General features: G+C 45.1%; 1 protein-coding gene across 1 annotated transcript in view; it reads left to right on the top strand.

The window, feature by feature from the left end:
- The window catches only part of POU2F3 (POU class 2 homeobox 3), a 43537-nt gene that overhangs the window by 20292 nt on the left and 4143 nt on the right, over positions 1-19102 (top strand). The window contains exons 5-11 of the mRNA XM_074561095.1: positions 9760-9864; positions 11449-11551; positions 14780-14862; positions 15003-15185; positions 15567-15708; positions 16623-16759; positions 18048-18209. Of these exons, the coding sequence (XP_074417196.1) occupies positions 9760-9864; positions 11449-11551; positions 14780-14862; positions 15003-15185; positions 15567-15708; positions 16623-16759; positions 18048-18209 (915 nt within the window). The remainder of the gene's footprint in view (positions 1-9759; positions 9865-11448; positions 11552-14779; positions 14863-15002; positions 15186-15566; positions 15709-16622; positions 16760-18047; positions 18210-19102) is intronic.

The raw sequence follows: 19102 nt of genomic DNA, 5'->3' as shown, positions 1-19102 counted from the left end.
TTCAGACAGGCTGTCATTTGTTTAATGGTAATGACAGGTGTGATATTTGTATCAATGTAAAGGTGATCCTGCGGTGAGACTTTACAATATTTAAGACAGACAAGCAGGCACTAGTGTGCTTGATCAGCCCAGGGCTCAGCGCAGCTTGAATTTTCCTGTTGGTTCTTTACTCCAATTACTTTATTTTCTTTGGTTTACACCAATCAGGGGCTGTAATAAGGATATATGCTTATTTCCAACAGGCTTCCTAGAAATAGGATCTTGGGAAAAAGAGGTAGCTTGGAGAGTATTGCTGGGTCAGGAGGGATCTTCATAACACAAAGGGAAGCATCCAGAACAAAATAAGGAAATAAGAAGCGGCAATGGAAGTGGCCTTGTATTTCATATGCACATTAGCTCAACACTTACATTTGCACATTGGGTTGTACACATTGCCATTTTGACTGTTGCACGTGACTATAAGGGACGTGTTCCAAAATCCACCTCTCCCAATGGTCAGTCAGCATTAAATAATCCGAGCTGCTTAAGGTTCCTAGTCAGTAGGACCTGAGTAGACTTTTTTTGGCCAGTTGAGTGTGTCTGCTAGTATATCACAAAAGAGCAGTGAGGGACTGGGTCCATTGAAAAATTCCTCCCTTCCAAAACCAAGTGAAGGATCCTGCGAGTTACTGCCCTGCTCTCTGCAAGAGGTGCCAAAGGGGTTCCCCTCCCTCAGGACCTCCTTATGTTAGATCTCCCTGCCCTGTTCATATCTGACAGAGTCATTGTCCAAGTGAACTTTAATTTTTGAGGTTTATGTGGGGTTTTCAACAGTTGTTTTGAGGTAATAGAGTGAGTTGTCTCAGCTCTTCACAGCTGATGTCCCGTGGATGTGTGAAATGAGAAATTAAAGTGGGTAAACTACATCTGAGATCTAAAATCCCTGGTGGCTCTTTTTCAGTGCCCTTAATAACACTCTGACCTTGTTTGGTACTTTCCGCCCACACGTCTGAAGGTACTTTGTTAATGAATTTAGCATCCCGGTGCCTCCGGAAGGTAGGGAGGTGTTTTACGGATGAGGCAGACACAGACTGACTACCTGGCTTTTCCCAAAGATGCTGAGCATCGTGATTGCAGTTGAAATCAGTGGATGTTTTATAGGACAGTTGCCTGTGGACATTGAGGCATATTGTAATCCAGGGACCTGCTCCCTGGCGGAGCTGGGATATGGACTCTGATTCTCTGATTCATAGTCTTGTGCTCAACCACAGACAAGTTCTTCCTCCCCTCCATCCTTTTGAAGGTGGAAAGAAGGGCCCAACTTGCTAGGTAGTTTGTTATTAATATCTGGGATGCAAAACTCTCTGCAGATTTAATTTTGCTCAATCAGGGCTTCCCTCCCCGCAGGGATCTCTCTCATAGTTTTTCATTCCACTTTGTGTTCCCACCTCCCCCTAATCTCATGTGTTCCCTATATGTCATTTCTGTTCCTGCTTGGCTTTTCCCTGTGGGTAGTTCAGGTTTCAGTCTGCCCTCCAGATTTCCATCCCAGTCCTGTTTTGCCCTCCTCTCAAGGGGAGGTTCACATCCTGCTTCCTTCTCCCCTCTGGGGATCAATTCAGATTTCACTCTCTCTTCTTCTCTGCATTGCCCCAGGGTATCTGCCTAAGTCTTGCATCTGCTTTTCATCTCTTGAGCTTTCACTAACTGGAAATCAGCCCGGCTGTCCGTATCTGCCTTGACTGACACTGGATCTAAGCTGAACACTACCTTGGTCTTTCCCTTTTGAAGTTTCCTCGCTCTGTCCTAGGGACAGACTGATTGCATAAATTTGTATGTGTGCTGGTTCTTCATTGAAATGCAGCCCTTTGGGAAAGCATCAGAGAAAGCCCTGGCTCGAGGGAAAGTCCTCTCTTTCTATATATGGCACTGTTTTGCTTAGGACAGATATGTAAAGGAACCCCTTCTTCAAGCTAGTTTTGTTCTGGCGCCTTGCAGAGGTGCTCAGATGAGATTGCTGGGAATGAACTCCAAAACAGGCCAGTGAGTCTCTGGGGAAGCTTATGAGGGAAAGGAGGATGGAAGTAGGAGGAAGGAATTGGCCTTTTTAAATTTTTTTCTCAAGAGGTGGTCTGAAGCCACTGAATTAATTTTATGTTAGCCAATAACAGTTGACAACAACTCAACATCACTTCAGAGCTGGCTGGATTGTATCTGTTCCTTAAGATCCAGCTGCAGTCCATTCACAAATTCCTGCTTTCCTTCTCCAGGCTTCTAAAGAGCTACCTATATTTATAAGATATTTCCTTCACTTGTTGCCTTGGTCCACTGACAATATATCTTGTACAGCTGTTGCAAAGCTGTCTTGCAGATGAGGGAGAGACAAATAGGTCTTCTCTTTGTGCAAATTCCCTGTTACAACTGGGCTCCTATCATCCTTTGGGAATATTTTCTAGGCTTGCAGGGGACAAGCCCTAGTTTCATGGACCTGTCTAAAGGGACATAGCAATTATTTTCACAATAGAAACTAAGCTCAAGGCATGGTTGTCACTGTCAAACCACTATTTAGGTTGCTCGGCACCTTTTTAAGCGGTGAGTTGCATGAACTACTGTGCATGGATATGACTCTTCTGCCTACTAGAGAATGGCTCATCGGTAATAAGGAGAGGACTCCGAATTCTTGAAGGCCTTTCATCTGGTGAGCTCCAAGAATTCAATCAAAAGCCTGCACCACCCAGCAAGGGTGGGGCCCTACGCCCATTTTGCAGAAGGGCAAGTCATAGCATAAAAAGGTGAAGGCAATGGGGTTTCAAGCAAGGCCTCTAATTTTGGAAGCCTGACATCAGAGTGCACTTTCTCTGTTCCCAGAGGTGATGATCTGCTCGCGCTCCATGTGAAAACAGTGGGCTGAACCAGGGCTGCTCAGCCCCTTAGGAGTCAGATGTTGGGTTTACGCTAGCAAGGAACCCTCTTGCTCTGCTTCCCTGACACATAGAAATTGCCCAGAGCCACCAAGTTGGAAGTGGAGAACTGGCTTTGAGCTCCTTCTTCCCCTCAATCACTAGACTTCTTTCCCTCTGCCCAAAATGAAAAACTATGTGTTACTTTCCAGCAAAGTTGATCTTTCTCACTCTCCCTTTCTTTTTTAATTATATTACTTGTGTCTATTTAATGCAATCCCTCTAGCTGTTCTTCTTGTGTCCCAGCTCCCTGAGGCATGGCAACTGGTGCCAAAAGTGCTGTGAACCAATCAGAGACACCTGCGGAGCTGGGATGGAGCCAGCCCCAGTCACGGGAGCCGTCTGATTCCAAGTTAATTCCTTTCAAATGTGGGATGTGGTGGAAAGTGCCTTGCTACCAAAGGGGTACCAGCGCCACGAGTCGCTAGATGGACACTGCTCTGCCCTCCTGGCGGATGACTGATGCGGGGACATCGGTACTGTACAGCAGGGAGGCAGTGCCAGCTATTTAGATGGTTTGTGACTGGTTCACAGCCAGAGGGCACAGCGAATACAGAACAATCACGGTCTGCTCCCCTGAATGAGAGGTCCATGGAAATTTTTCATGCAGGGAATTTGGAGAACAATTAAGGGTCTTGTTCTGGCCCCAGAAAAGCCCAATAAGGCAACTTTGCTGCTGACTTCAACAGGAACATGATTAAGCTCCAGGGAACCTGTGCGAGCATGCAAGAGGGCATGGGAGAAGCCATGAAGCCCGGTGTGTGTGAAATCGGATTGATAAGGAAAGGGGCAGGGATGCAGCCCAGGGTGGGAGCAGAGAAGATAAGCACAAAGGTGTAGGCAGAGGTGGAGCTCTGGAGAGCTTTGGAAGTTGGGCAAGTGAAATAGAGATGCAGGGAGCAGTGCTGCAATGCATGGGAAAGCTGGGGCAGAAGGGCAGGACCTCTGGGCTGAGGATGGCCAGGGAGGAATGGGCAGGCAGAGTCCTGGAATGGAGACATGAGAGAAATCGCAGCCTTATGGTGGTAAAATTGTTTTCCATGCTTTGTTTGGAGGTTCTCACCATTCTGACCAAGAAAATGGCATCTTCCCCTCCCCTTTTTTTTTAAATACCTCCAATTTGGCATGTCCGCAGACCTTGGCAGAGAAGGTGCCACGTGCCTGAGTACCAACAGTAAGAGGGAAGACGCTGTAATTTGTTGCTTTTCAGTATGTTTTTGCCAGTTTTTGCATAGGAAAGCACAATCTAGCTTTTGTGCTCCTGAGGCTCTCGCAGAGGCTGCAGTCCCTAATGCGGAGAGCAGCCCTTCATCAGAATGTGCTTACCCGAGCAGGCGCCAATATGAGTGTGGACATTCAGGGCAGGTGCTCTTCCCACCTCTGGCTTTAGCTCTCCACTCCCTTGCCTAGCACCTGCTTTAGAAGCCCGCTGTGCTACACGTGATCATTTTGAGATTTATCATTTAGCACAGAGGGATGACTTCTTTCTTTTTTCTGTTCTCTGTTTAAAAGCAAAAATGCTAGGGAAAAGCCCATGAAAGCACAGCTGAGTGTGGTTCTATTCGTTTTGTGAAGCACGTAGCTCGGTTTCTCTTAAAGTTCTGATTTCCTACCCTGCCTTTTACTGCAACTAAGGCACAACTATTAACATCCTGAGCCGAAGCTCAGGGGATAAAGCATATCAGATCAGTCCTCAATTAATAAACTCAGAGGCCTCGTATAGCTGTGATGCAGGTGTGTTGAGGTTAGGGATTACATTTTAATTTTTCAGTGTTCTGTCATTACTGAGTTTTAGGATATTGTCTGTTAGGCATTCCATGTGGGATTAACTCCTCTTTTGTCATGCCGACAGCTTCTGAAAAATCCCACCCTTCGGTGTGAAAGGATATCAAATGTTATAGGGTGAATATTGTTGCATTGACATAAGGGTTTTCTGCTCTCTTCCTGGGTGTCTGTTAAGCCTTGCCGTACGTGCAGGATAGTACATGTGGAAATAGTAATTGCAAGCCCATTATTATTATTGCTATAATTTATTATTAGTGTGTTTTTTATTTTATGGTGCCCACGTGTGCAGGTAATTCACAGAGAAGTACACTTACGCCATTGGAAGGTGGGAAGGCTCAGTTAACTGCAATAGCCTTGAATCCAGTTTTGATACCTCTTTCTGTCATAAAATTTTCTCTCTTGACTTCATGAAAATCACTTTGGGGCAGCTTCAGACAGCCCTGTTGTATTGAATAGTGTGTTGGGAGTGATTCAGCCCTGGAACAACCGTGCTGTTCGTTTTCCGTGAGGGGCAATTGGTCCAGACCCACGTTAAGTCTGTGTGCACCTGATTCTCTTCTCTCCAGTGGCACAGCCTTACCGCTCTGCAACGGGGGAGGGAGAGATGTGAGTAAGTCAAACTCTTCAACAGTTCTGAGTTGCTGACTATGAGATAAGCCAGATACGAAGGCAGATAAATATCTGTTTCAAAGAGGTTGCTGTCTAAATAGTAACTACACAACAAATATGATTGTCTTCTATCTTACAATAACGACCGCAGTTCCTGCCTAATAAGTGGCACTGGAGAAGGCTGACAAGGCTCTAAGGGCTCGCTCTGGCAGGGGACGGGGATCTCTTATCTGCATTTGCGGAAAGCATCCCAGGGTCTGGGTGCTGAACCAGTTGGTGGGTGCCCCCTTTGCGAAGAGGGTGACGGAGCGGTGCTTACGTTACATCAGAAGTGCTCGTCAAAAGGAGGTGGCTTGGGGCTGCATTCAGGCCGCCTGCTTTGATGCCTAATAGAGGAGGAAGACCAATTCAGATTACCAGTGAGCAGCGACATTAAACTGGGTTTATACGAGGAGGGCTGCAGCCAGAGTCCTGCCCAGCCAACGGGGTCTGACCGTCAGTCCATTGAATCAAAGGTGGGCCGGTCAGTCTGCCTGTCTGTCAGAAGGGTACGGCCTTCCACGCGGTGAATTCAGAGCTGCTAAGGTGAATCTTTCCAACTTCCTCATGTAAGGCTGGCTTTTCACAGCTTTGCAATATGTCTGCAGGATGTTTTTCATGAGCCAAATGTTTGCCAAAAGTTCACAGATCAGTTACAAAACAGATGTACTCTTTTTTTTTTTCTCCCCTTCTTCCTACTGGTAAGGAAGAGTTTGTGCAGTAATTGCAGGCAGGTTGGGAGATGTTTTCTTCATAATTCTCCTTCTTATGAAATGTTTATGAAACACCTTCCACAAATCGGTTACGCAAGCAAGCTGAAGAGCTTTGATCATTTTCCATCGCCCTCAATATGTTTCTTAGTTTGTTTTGCTTTTTGTTTTTGTTTTTAGGCCAGAGATAGGTAAGAAACAATCCATCCTTGGCCAGGCCCAGCAGAGGTGCTAGCCAACTAAGGAAGGACTCTCTTTCCATCCAGTCACCCTTCCTGTGTTTTTCACTGTGATTGCTTAGGGGCAGCTGACCCTATTTTAAGGCTGTGAAAACATCCACTTGAGATTTGCAAGTGTGATTCCTTTCCTATCCCGCAGAAGCCCGAGGTAGCTCTGTGTACCGGTGCCGCCATCTGCCGTTACCTCCTCGGGAGGAGCCAGGAGCTGCTCCCAGCCCTGCCCGGAGCCTCCCCTCCAGCCCAAGGGGAAGAAAGTGCCTGCAGATTCGCAGCTGCCAGCCCGGGCTCCGCACCTCTCCCTGCCTGGCAGTGAGCAGGATGTGTTTGCAGTGCATCACTTGGTCCCGCTGTTTCACAAGTTCGTTTTCCCTTTGATGGTGTTATTTCCCCAAATCATATTTAACAGGAAGAAACTTGGGGTTGCTCTCAATGACTTCTTGCTCCCTGTTCCCCGGCTGATCCACATAAAACCAAGGTCCTGTGGAACCACAGTAGGCTCTGGTCCTGGTTTTAACTAAATCACTGTCTCTCACTTGCAATGTTTTAGCATCAAATATCTACGTGAGGCGATTCTGTGATCATTCCAACCTTTTTTGGTTCTTTAAAGAAAACTTTTCTCATATTTGTAGAAAATGCCTGCAAATATGAGCACTGGGAAAGGAGAAGGCAACTCCTCCCCTTGTTTTATTAATTTGAAATTTACATTATTTTAAGGGAGTCTCATGATATTGAGTGGCCTCGCCCACAATGTGTGTGGTTTTCTGGGGTTTTTGGTTTTGGTTTTTTTAATGTACAGTTGGTAATACTGCCGGTTTAGCCAGGGAAAAAATGAAGGTGCAGGATTTGCATAAACCATCCCAAAAGTTTTGGATATACCCCGAAATCTTGCTAATGAACAATTAGCCAGCTGCAGGCCTGTTGGGGAAAGAAAGAGGAGGGAGAGGTAAATTTGAGCCTAAACCCAATGAAAATAGGTACAGGGGAGAAGGATTTGTCAAGAACACCCAGGTTCCCGCCCACTGCGCAGGAGGGAGCCAGAGAATTCCAGGGACGGGGGAAGGAGCAGTGGGAGATGTTGTTGTTTTTAAATCGGGAACCGGTCCTTTGCCAAACCCACCTCCCGTTCTCATATTGTGCGATGCCGGGATGCAGCTACACACCCCTTTCGCCCTGGAACGTTTCCAAATCATTCCGCTTGGCAGCTGTAAAAATTGATTTCAGTTTGGAAATGGCTTGTGCGTCTTCAACACTCCACTCCTATTGGGATCATAACTTAGGCGGGATCAAATGCCTTGTTCTCTAAGACGTGGATAACTTTGCATTTTGGGACTGTTCAGACTTGGATGACTGCATTGTGTGAAGCAGACACACGTGAATTGCAAGCAGGCGTAATTTATTTAATTTTTTATTTATTTTTATTTTTTGCCTTGGATGACTTTTTTTTTTTATTTAATGCACCCTCAGAAAGAAAACGTGCGTAAAACCATTTGCCTGCAATGACTGGATGGCTCAGGGGCAACGGAGTATTCTCCTGAGCCTTTTCTCTAACATTTAGTAATTTAGACGCTATCCGCGTTGATAGAGATCAAGAAGATCTTTTCATCTGATTTTTTTCACCAGGCTAAGAGGGATGATCATGCCAACCTGAAAGGTAGGAAAGAACTGGAATTGATAGCATGTATAACTCTTGTTGCAAGGAGCTAGTATTATTGCAAAACTAGTTTCGGCAGTGTCCAGAGCTATAGTTGTAATGAAAGGAGATGTTGTAATTCTCTTCCCTCTGCGCGGTACCTTCCAAAATGCGGAGGTGAACGTTACAGGGCCAGCGCCCCGCACTGCAGCTGTGAGCCTCTTGCGATCACATTTTCTCCTTTGCTCCCCTGGAGATTTGTGTGTTTGTTTGCTTTAGTCAAATTGAAATAAAACCTCCCTCAACCAAAAATGTTCTCTTGGGCCACTGTTTTTAAAAGCTGAATTTCTTGTCCCCCTCTGCTGGTAGGAGGCTGTATGACCTAAAGGCCGCGTCGGCACGACAAAACCCCGGCAAAGGCGACCCTGCTTGTCTTCTGGGGCATGGTGGGCTCAGGTGTAATTTGGTGGGAGATGGTGAGGTTCAGCCCTAGGAGTAAAAGCGAATCTTCAATGCTGAGCTGTAGACAGGGTTTTCAAGACCTGTCCTTTCTGGTGTCCTCCTGGTTTTTCCAGTTTGTGGAAACTGGAGCCTCTTCTTACCCTAGAAAGGCTTAGATGAAGAATGGGACTCATGATGTGAGCTTTGTTCCAGGCATTCTCATGCTTAGGAAAAACTTCAGCCTAAGTTTGGAAATAGTTTGCTTGGATCTTTTGGAGAAAAAAAAAAAATGTTATAGGAGCTCTGTATGACTTTTCTGTCCCCTGTGCATGGCATCTGCACATAGCCACTCCTCAGACAGCTTTCAGGAATTAATTTAAAAATGTCTAAAAGTTTCCCAAACAGGTTCCCCTCTCTCCTGTCCCAGTCAGCCTTACCAAAGGATTTCAGCTAGTATAAAGTGATGTAACAGTTGTTTGTTTGTTTTTATGTAGTAGCAATGTTAGAAATTAACATGGAGACTATGGAATAAACCAGACACAAGGATTCAGTTCTGGTCCCTGGATAAATTCTTCTCTTAAGAATGTGGACTCAGAAATCAAGATTATTTTTTGTAGACAGAAGTCTTTCTTGAACATTAAAGTAGGTCAAAATGACCACTGCACAAAGGGCTGACAACTGTGAAGTTTCCTGGTTCTTTTTCTGCAGCTTATTCCAGCTAAGAAAGCAGATTTTTCCTTGCCAGACCAGTACAATTTCTTGTTGTTTTCTGGTAGAAGCTGAGCAAATACTTTTGGTGCCTGGGGTGCTGCATTTTCAAGTCTGGAAGATTACACTGCTTTTTGAGGTCTTTTACTTCATGACCTTTCCTTTCCCATCCCCTTGTACCATTCTCTGCCACCTGCAGAACAAAATAAGAGGCTATCTATAGCCAACCCTGCCAACGGGTTGTGAGTCGTGATTTATAAAGGATAATTGCTTCACGTCTTCCTTAAAACTCCACAAAATGCCACAGTGTTTTGTCCGAGGAAAGCACTCACATGCTTTAAACCTTGCTAAGTCACTGGAACTTTGTTACTTCCTAAAGTGTTTTAATTAATGGGTTTTAATTGGGCAAACTGCAAGCTTCCCCGTGGCTTGGCAGAGCAGGAAAACTGTTCGTGTTATAAACTGGAGAGCAGAAGTGGGGAACGACCATGCCTTTCTGCAAAGCCAGGGATGGAAGCAGTGAGTCCTGACCTCTAACTTTTCCCTGAAAGGAGCCCCTTCCCAATACCTTCCAGCCTCTCAGGCTCTGAGCCACCCCACGCCTCCGCCATCCCCTTGTCTCTGCTCCCTAATGCTACAATTACTTTGCTCTTTTTCAGATTAAAACTGAAGACCTCAGCGACTCCTTGCAAGCTACAATCCCCCCTAGGTCAGGTCACCTTGTGCAGGGATCATCAATGATGCCTGGAAGCCAAATCGCGGGGGTAAGTAACTTCGCTGCTTCAGGGATCCAGAAGTCTGAAATGGCAGTGGTTAGGGAACCTCCGGAGAAGAGCCTGGTGGTTTTGACACACTTGCCAGATTACGTATGCCTTTTGACAGTGGCAAAAGGAGACTCGAGGGTATGATGGACGCTAAATTGAAAAAGTGAATTTGTTTTGGCAAAAGTCAGATTCCTCCTCAGCCTCTTTCTTTTCTGCAGAAAAATTGCATGTGTTCAAAGGCAGACTGGACACATACTTGGAAGAGATTTCCTTTGAGGGTTTACTAAGTAGGCAAACCACACCATGCTCAGGCAATCCCTTGAACTGAAAACAATGGGAGGCTGAGACAATACCAAGGGGAAGCATTTGATATGCTTGCCCCGGTCTTCCTCTTTCGTGAACACCTGGTTAATGCCATTGTTGGAGATGGGATCCTAGGCTAGATTAACTCTTGAACTGAACCAGTGTAGTCATCTTTGAATATGTTGGTTCCAATTGATTTACACGAGAAGAAACTGATTCCTTGAGGGATTTTTTTTTTTTTCCTAAGGTAAAAAATTGGAGTTTAGCACTTAACTCTTGTTAAATGCCAGTGGAAGTTAGATGCCAGAAGGCCACACAGCTGCTCAGTAATCTCTTCCCTCATTCTTTTGTGGGGTATTCAGATCCCTTACACAATTTGGGGACAGTTCAAGTTCCCCAAGGCTTCAAAACAGTTCTTGAGAAGCTCAAAGAGCTCATCTTGTTGAGTAATGTGCTCCTCTAAAAAGGTACCTCTAAAAAGAGTTGGTCTTATCAGGGCTTTTTTTTTTTTTGTGTGTGTGTCTATCCCAAGCAATGCAAACTCTTATCCCCTAATCCCTACAACAGACATGGAGCTGGAACCCCCGTAATGTGGAAGAGCGCTGGGATGTAATCCTCATCTCTCAGTACCTATCGCCCGCTCTCCTCAATGCAGGGTGGGGAATTCCTGTCAGCTATGTGGCGAAGGACAGGGAATGGTTTCAGATCTGGTCACTGTGTCCCTTGCAATGCGGTTGCTGTTGGTGCAGAGAATCAGGCACTGCTGGGCATTGCTTCTTTCCCATCTCGGCACACGGCTGTCTGGGAAATCAGTCTTCTATGGAAAGTAGGCTCTCGGTGTTCGTGAGATGGGACAGTCAGCTGCACATTCCTGTGTAATTTTAGGGAGTTGACTCTCTGAGAACACATTATCTGGAAGAAACTGAAATCCAAGAGGTTTCCCTGTTACTCCTAACAACTGGGTTTTGATTGTCAGTGCCTCAAAAACATCATTTTTCAAGAATTTACTTTTCAGATAGAAGTAGACAATTCTCCATGTGGACGTCTGCGTGCACAGAATTCTTCTTATACAGCTGAAATCTTCTCATCCTGGAGTACTTATGGATCTGTAGCTCTCCAGTGCATGAATTACACAAATCCGGCGTGTTGACAGTTAAATGTAAAGTGGGGAGGAGGTCAAGGACAGCATAAAAGAGCAGGGAAGCTTTATAGAGGAGAATGATACTGTGTGTAGAGCAGACATCTCTGAGTGGTGGTGTTCCCTTTGCTTTTTCCCCATAGGATATGAGCTCTCTTCACACCCTGCAGCAACTTGTATTGCTTCCTGGTCATATGCAGTCAGTTCCCCAGTTTCTACTGTCTCAGTCTCAGGCCGGACAGCAAGGTAAGAGCGCTAAAAGCTGAAAGGGGCATTGTTATAAGCAGATACATATCTAGGAAAAACCTCCGTTCTCATGACTGTCGCTTTTAATCCGATCTGTTACTTTTTCACAGCATGATGGTGTCTGTGTTACCAGATGCGTTTCGCCCCACTTTTCCCCCTGTTCCCACAGTTGGGATGATCCCAGTAGTTTCTCTGGGAAGGATGCGGTTCCGGAGATGCTCCTGGCACCTGTGGCTTGAGTGCGCCGAGAGTGCCACCTTGGGGCCAGCCTTTGCAGGCTTGGTGGGGATCCCACCTCCGAAATTCAGGAGAGCGTCTGGTTGGCTTTGAGCAGAAGAGCCAGGAGCGTGCTCCTTGGGAGCAGTTGCAGCCTGCCTGGGCTCCCAGCCTGGCTGGGTTGGCGCTCTTCATCTCTTCCAGAAAACAGAGGAGAGGTTGAGTTGATCTCTCTAATACCTTAGAGGGAGAGTGAATCCAGGGAAGGAGCTGAGCTGCTCTGGTGGAAGGATGATGCTGGCGCTAGAACAAACAGCTCTAACCTCGCCAGGAGCAAGCCAGGGATGAGAGCTGAGAGGTTTGGAGTTGCCAGTGGTTGTTCCCAAATCTCACTCCAAGCCATGGGGCAGGAGAGGACAGGAGGTCTAGCTACTTCTGAAACACAGTGTAATCAGCTCCATGAAAGGGCTGAGGACTGAACTCAGTGCTTGAGAAAGTGCCTGTGTTTCTATTTTTACCGCTGATATTTTTTATGGCGTTTCTCCAACAACAGAGATACAGACATGCTATTGATGAAGTTTTATGCCACTTGTGGACAGACAAATGCAGGCTTTGATCCATAACCTGACAGACGCAAAGGGACTTGGGTCCTTTGCTCACATTCTTGATTTATTCCGGTCCCTCCGTATGAACCAAAATTCAGAATTAAAATGTTAAAATCTCTGCAGCTTGAATCCACTGGCACATATGCTCCAAAAGAAAACCTGTAATGTAGGCAAGTGGGAAACCTATTTCTCGTTGACAGTATATAAACTCTTCTCTCTGCCAAATTATGTTAAGCGATGTAAAATGAAACTACTTGATATAAACTGCTTGAATATATATTTACCAATAATCTATAATTTAGTTTGTTTGAAATGGCAGAGTCGGGATAATATGTTGCATACTGTCTGCAACTTAATTCACATGTAATAGGAAACACATTATACTGCAAAACAGAACTTGGTTCCTTTTACAGAGTTAGAGTTTCTTATGTTAAGTGACTTCCTTCGGCAGCTATAACCCCTCCAACAGATGGCCCCTTGTTTGGCCATGAGCCCTTTTGGTTCCAGACTTGGTAAAGATGGGATAGTCTGGCCAGCAGACAGCTTTTTGTGCAAGAGCACTTCCATTTGAATAGATGATTGCAAGGTTTTAATGATCCTTTGCCATGTGCACGCACAGCCACTGGGGAGTGAAAGTGAAGGCACAGATAGGTTGTATGGAATTAGTTGTTTGGACAGATACAGGTGAAGCATTCTTCATACCAAAGAGATGTGCAAAATATTCCTAAAGTTGTCCCTCCGGCCATCGTGGGAACTCCCTTGATGTTTCCTGAGTTCTGACTGATGGGTACATCAGTTCATGGATTTCATGGCCGAAGTGACTTGGCTGTGGGCTTAACCTTTACAAGAGGACGCGTGTTTTCATTTGTTTTTTGTATTTTAAAGCTGTTTTTAAGTCAAGTAAGTTCCCAGGTCTGATTCATTATGCCCTGATGTGATTCATTGTGCAGCCCTTCAAACAGCTAAGGCTGGCGCACTTGAATAAGGGGGTGAGCTCTGTGCTGTAAAGGTGGAAACAAGCAGCCAGGTAGATGCTGGGAATCCTCACAGACAAAATATTGCTGCTGAAGTCTTCATCTTACGAAAACACAGCCTTGGTGTCATCAGCTGTCAAACCAGTGATTCCTGAATCCAGTCCATAATTTTCATTTGAGCTAGAGCTTAGCTTTCGCAAAGGTGTTCAATCATGATTTTAAAGACTCCAAATGACAGAGCATCCGCCATGTCCCTAGGCAAGCCATTCCAGTGATTAATTACCTTCACTGTTAAAAATGTGCACCTCATTACCAGCCTGCATTTGAAATTCAAAGTTGTTCCAGCATTAGAGAAAGCTTACTGAAACACCAATATAAATAAATAAATGGGATCCTGCACTTTCAGATCTAAATTAAAAAAGGAAAGACAGAGAGTGGGGACTGATTGATTCTGGAGATTATCTTTTTTCCTTTTTTTTTTTTTTTCAGCAGAAGTCCATAAATTTCTATAGTTTTCCCTATAATTGTCAGTTACAATCAATAGCATATCTTGACTGTTTCAAGAAGGGTTATAAATCCTCACTAAATTCTATAGGCTTCACTCACAACAGACTTGAAGAACCTGACTAAATTTCTAGGGAACTACACTGCTTCCGTTGCTACTTAATCCTTTAGGACATTCCCTGTGAGACGTATAGGCTTGTGCTTGGCAGTTTGTCAACTAAACAATTACACACTCTCCATAAATACTAGTTTTTGTTAGTTTTATAGATTTCCCTTCTTTTTTCCTTTCATCATTTTGTGTCAGTTTATATATTCCAAAAGAAATTCAATTTATTTGAAATACAGTGGGGTAGAAAAGAAAGGGTCAGATGGCTTCAAAATGACACTTCAAAATGAAATGTAGAAAGCAGAGTGGGTAGGCTCATGAGATTAATTGTGGGATCGGGGTTTTTTTAATAAGATCAAGTGGCTGAAAGTTGGAGTCAGAAAAGCTTCTACTGGAAATAAGACACACTTTTCTTCTTTCTTAACAGCTAGAGTGATTAAGCACTGGGAGAGAACACCACTAAGGATGTAGTAAATTCTCTGCTGCTTGACATCTAGAATCAAAGTTAGATGTCTGTCCCCTACTTCAATCTTAGGTTAATGAGCTACGTGCAGGGATCAGTGGATGAGATATTTTACCGGTGTCATTATTGTAATAATCCCTTTCAGCCGAATGCACCATGAAAAGAACGTTTCCTTTCTCATAGTCCAACTCAGAGCCAACCACCTTTGTAACGGCTGAAATTCTCATATTTTGAACAAGAGCTAACTAGCGTTTTCCATTCAGAGCTTCACGAGCCTTTCCTGTGCAGAGTGAGGTTCAGCTGCCGAGGTGCTGAGGAAGGAGCTGCTCTGATCAGATGTGTCTCTCTTTCTCTCCTCAGCTTTGCAGCCAAACATCCTCTCCTTCCCTCAGCAGCAGGGCAGCCTTCTCCTCTCCCAACCGGGACCCAGCCTGGCATCGCAGGTAACTTGCCTCAGCATACACTCCCACCCTGAGAAGCACTCAGCTACAAAAGGTGCTGCTGCATTAAGGGCAAATAGCAGAGAAGATGGCGTAATTTTCTATTGTTGTGATTTGATGCATCTTTTTTGTTGTTTTAACAGGCTGTGGGTCGTTCTGGGCTCCCTGGCTCATCGGTTGAACCCCACCTGGACGTACCCCAGCATTTGCAAGTGGCAAAGCACCTAACTCCATCAGGAGCATCTGAGGAACCCAGTGACCTGGAGGAGCTGGAAAAGTTTGCTAAGACTTTCAAGCAAAGGCGAATCAAACTGGGGTTCACGCAGGTGAGCAGCCTCATCAATGGGAAGCGTCGTGATGTGGACATGTTGGACTGGGGAAGTCTGTGGCAGAGGCATGGATGGAGGAAGGGCTGGATTAGATACAATTTGGCTTTCTTTGGAGCATCCCCTTCCAAAATATGAAGATACAAACCCTTCCTAATACCTCATTACCATGACCTCATTTTCTGCGCCTTCTCCAATACACAAAGGCTCCAGGGGTGTGGGGCAGATTCCTGTGGAAAGAGAAGTCACTTTCTCTGGAAGGCAGGACATGGAAACAAGACTGAACCCATTCTGGAAGCAACCTGAGAGGTGGTCTGACAGCAGGAAGATGTGAGGGGGGGTTTTCTGAGCTCATGTTGTGATTTGGATCTTCTCTGGCAGGGTGATGTTGGACTTGCCATGGGGAAGCTCTATGGCAATGATTTCAGCCAGACCACCATTTCCCGCTTCGAGGCTCTCAACCTGAGCTTTAAGAATATGTGCAAGCTCAAACCCCTGCTGGAGAAGTGGCTGAGTGACGCAGGTAGGTGACATTACACGCAGAAATGCCACCAGTCTTGGCCAGGATGAGAGGATCCATCCAGGAACTTCCAATAAAATCCAGGAAAATTGGAGCTTGAGCTAAGACCTCTCAGATCCATGGCTGGGCTAGTAACAGACCACCTTCCGCTGTGGATTGCACAGCAGGTTGCACGGCAGCCTAGATATCAAATCACTTCTGTCCTTTCTTTCTGGCCCTATGGGATTCACACTGCAGTTTGGTGGCTGGGGCAGTCCCTTCCTGCAACACCTTTTGCTCTGTCGCATGGCCTGGGGCAAACCACTGGGCTAGTCCATTCAGTCCCTCCCTGTGTAAGCTGGAAAGGATAGGAAGGGACTCCTAAAGGGCTCAGAGATCAGCCCATGATTAGTAATTAGAAAAGGAAGGTATCACTGCAAGGGGAATCCCCAGTAGCAGCGGGGATTGGGCTGGCGTCCTCTGCTGGCTGCAAACCATAGCAGGAACGAATGGCTTTAGTCTCGTGTGCTTTACCCAGCCCTTCAGCAGTTGCATGTTTGGCCGATTTATCGTGTCAGGAGGTGTCTCAGCTACATGAGGCCTGATCCTGGTGGTGTAAGTCAACATCTTTAACCATGTGAAATTAAATCATTGGAAAATGTGTAGTCCCCATCAGAGCAGGCTGGAAATCAAGCTGGAAAAAGGAAAAACAGTGTGTTGATTAAAATTTTAGCACTCATATTTCTTTCCTGATTTGGACAATATCATTGATGGAATTGGGACTGTTGAAGCAATTTTAATCACTATCAGAGGAAAGACACACAATGTAGGAACATTTTATTTATTTTACGAGGTGCCAGAGTTCCCAGAAAGGATCTAGAAATGAAAATAACTCATTATCTTCTTGAATATCTCTTTTGCCTTCCCTCTTCCTCCAGAATCTGCTCCTTTGGATTCTTCCATGAGCACTCCCAATTCCTACCCCTCAGTGAATGAGATGTTTGGACGGAAAAGAAAGAAGCGTACCAGCATTGAGACCAACATTCGCTCCACGCTGGAGAAAAGATTTCAAGATGTGAGGGGAAAATCTTTCAAAGTGTTGTGAACTCTCTCTGAGTTTGGCATTTGCTAGGTCATAGTAGCACTGAATCCTCAAAAAAAAAAAAAAAAAAGAGATAGCAGGTTAGAAAATGCTTGAAGGGGTTAACAGGAAAAGCCACAAAACAAAAGAAATGAGACATAATATTTCCTTGGTAAATGTTGTTTTAAAGGAGTTGTGATTTCATCACCACACCTCCCCATTATCGTCCACTGACGGGTGCCCTAGCTAAAGCCGGTCTGCTGCACCCACCTCTTCCCTTTGCGAGTTGCAGGCGTGTGTCACAGGAACTGTGTGGCCATGGGAGCCGTGTGGCCACGGTCCAGCACCGAAACGGATGCCCCGTTAAGCAGGTCTTGTGAGACCACAGAACTAGTTGCTCCAGATATTGCTGCTGAATCATTTCAGAAGTGGAGCCTTTCACTTTTTAAGCATCAAGATTTTCAAGAAAAATCACTACAGACAGCAAACAAAGCTTTAAATCAGTAGGACTAAATTGTACATTGAAAATTTTTCATCAAAACTGTTTTTGACCAGTTCTCATTTTTTCTCAGTTTCTCCCTCATACCTGATCATATCAAAACTTCCTCCTAAGACTGTTAACGACAGCAAAAGACAGTCATTGTCAGATCATTATGGGCACCTCATTTTTAGCTGGTATGAGGCATTCTTTGTAATGGGAAAACTGTCTTGGCATCTCTGTGCTAGGTATTTTTGACCCTCAAGTGTCCAACTCAGATCAAAACCCCTAGAGCTAAATGCTGTCAAATGCACCAGAAAATAAGTGATGCAGAAGAAAGGATAAGTACTCTTATTTCCCTTTATAAATGAGGGATGGAAGAAGAAAGAGAAGAAATGGCTTTCTGAGATGGCGCAGGTAGGCGTACAAACAGCACTCAGAGCTTGTGTGTCCTGTGCAGTGATAAGAAGCCCACCAGTCATTAGCTTCCCCCCAAGCAATGATTTAGGGTGCTGTTAAGATCAAAGAGTGTGGTGCTTTATGCAATAACAGGACAAGGTACTGTGACTCATCCCCCACTGATTCCATGAGACTTGATGTTGAATCACAGGCACTTTCTGGGTCACAGAAAATAATCTCTCACCCTAATATTTACTCTTTGTCTTAGAAGTAAATTTTCTCCCCTCACCAGTTTACAGCCAACCCCACCCTTGTCCTCTGCCTTTCCAGCAGCAGAAGCATACACTGATGCTGTAAGTTACGGCTCTTTGGGGCTTTCTTTAACCTCCTGCCCTCTCTCAGCAGAACCCCAAGCCCAGTTCAGAAGAGATATCCTTGATAGCAGAGCAGCTCTCCATGGAAAAGGAGGTGGTTCGGGTCTGGTTCTGCAACCGGCGCCAGAAGGAAAAACGCATCAGCTGCCCAATGCCATCCCCCATCAAATCACCCATCTACAATTCCAGACTGGTGAGAGACTTTGATTTAAGGGAGTTCTACATGCCATCCCAGCCAAGTAGGGAAAAGGGTGGGAGTGATACAGCAGGCTTTGCTGGAAAAGGAGACAGGACATGTCCTTGTACACACCAGCCCACTCTGCAGCCTGGTGGGCTTCCACTACACCTGCAGAGAGGCAGCTGGGCTAGCCACGGGCTGGGCATAGACTCAACATCCCAACCTGAATAGAATCTCATGCTCACATTTATACAACATTTATTTTTATTCTATTAATGAAAACAATAGAAAGAAAATACAAGTTTACCAGAAGGTGCAGGTCAGTTTAATTGTAGGATAATTTATCCAAATAGGGGGTGCTATCCCAAAATTTTTCACCCTAAGATTGGTAAATAAAAGCTTTCTGAAGTTAATGGAGGAGGAATCAGTATTCCATGGAATGAGAATTACATCCACTCATGTCAATTTAGTCGTTAACTCTGAAACCTAATGGTAACAATTTACATATCAGTTTGCTGGTTTACATCTGTGCAGAAAGGCAGAGCACACTTCAGTAGTGCTAGCTGTCCTCTCATGTCGTACATTCACATTTTGGCAAGTATATTTTCATTGCCGGGAAGGATGAGGAAAAGAGAAACTGTTGTGTGAGAGTTGGTGAAAGCCTGTTCCTGTAATCTGCTGTCGGTGGCTACTGTGGATAACAAGCTACTATTGCGTTTCTAAGTTAATAGTTGCTTCCACCTATAAAAGTGTCAGGAACCTCCCCACAGTGTTGTTAGTGCTGGAGCACATGTGAGTGGGAGGGAGAGTACATATTCACAAGCAATATTTTATCTTGAAATCTTCTGTGTTTTGGAATTATGCATCAGAAGGCAGCAAAACATCACAAGAAGCTGGATCACTTGTTG

Source organism: Larus michahellis, chromosome 17 (assembly GCF_964199755.1).
Source record: "Larus michahellis chromosome 17, bLarMic1.1, whole genome shotgun sequence".
Classification (NCBI taxonomy): domain Eukaryota; kingdom Metazoa; phylum Chordata; class Aves; order Charadriiformes; family Laridae; genus Larus; species Larus michahellis.
Note: the sequence above shows the minus strand (reverse complement) of the source record. Positions and strands in the feature narration are given on the sequence as shown.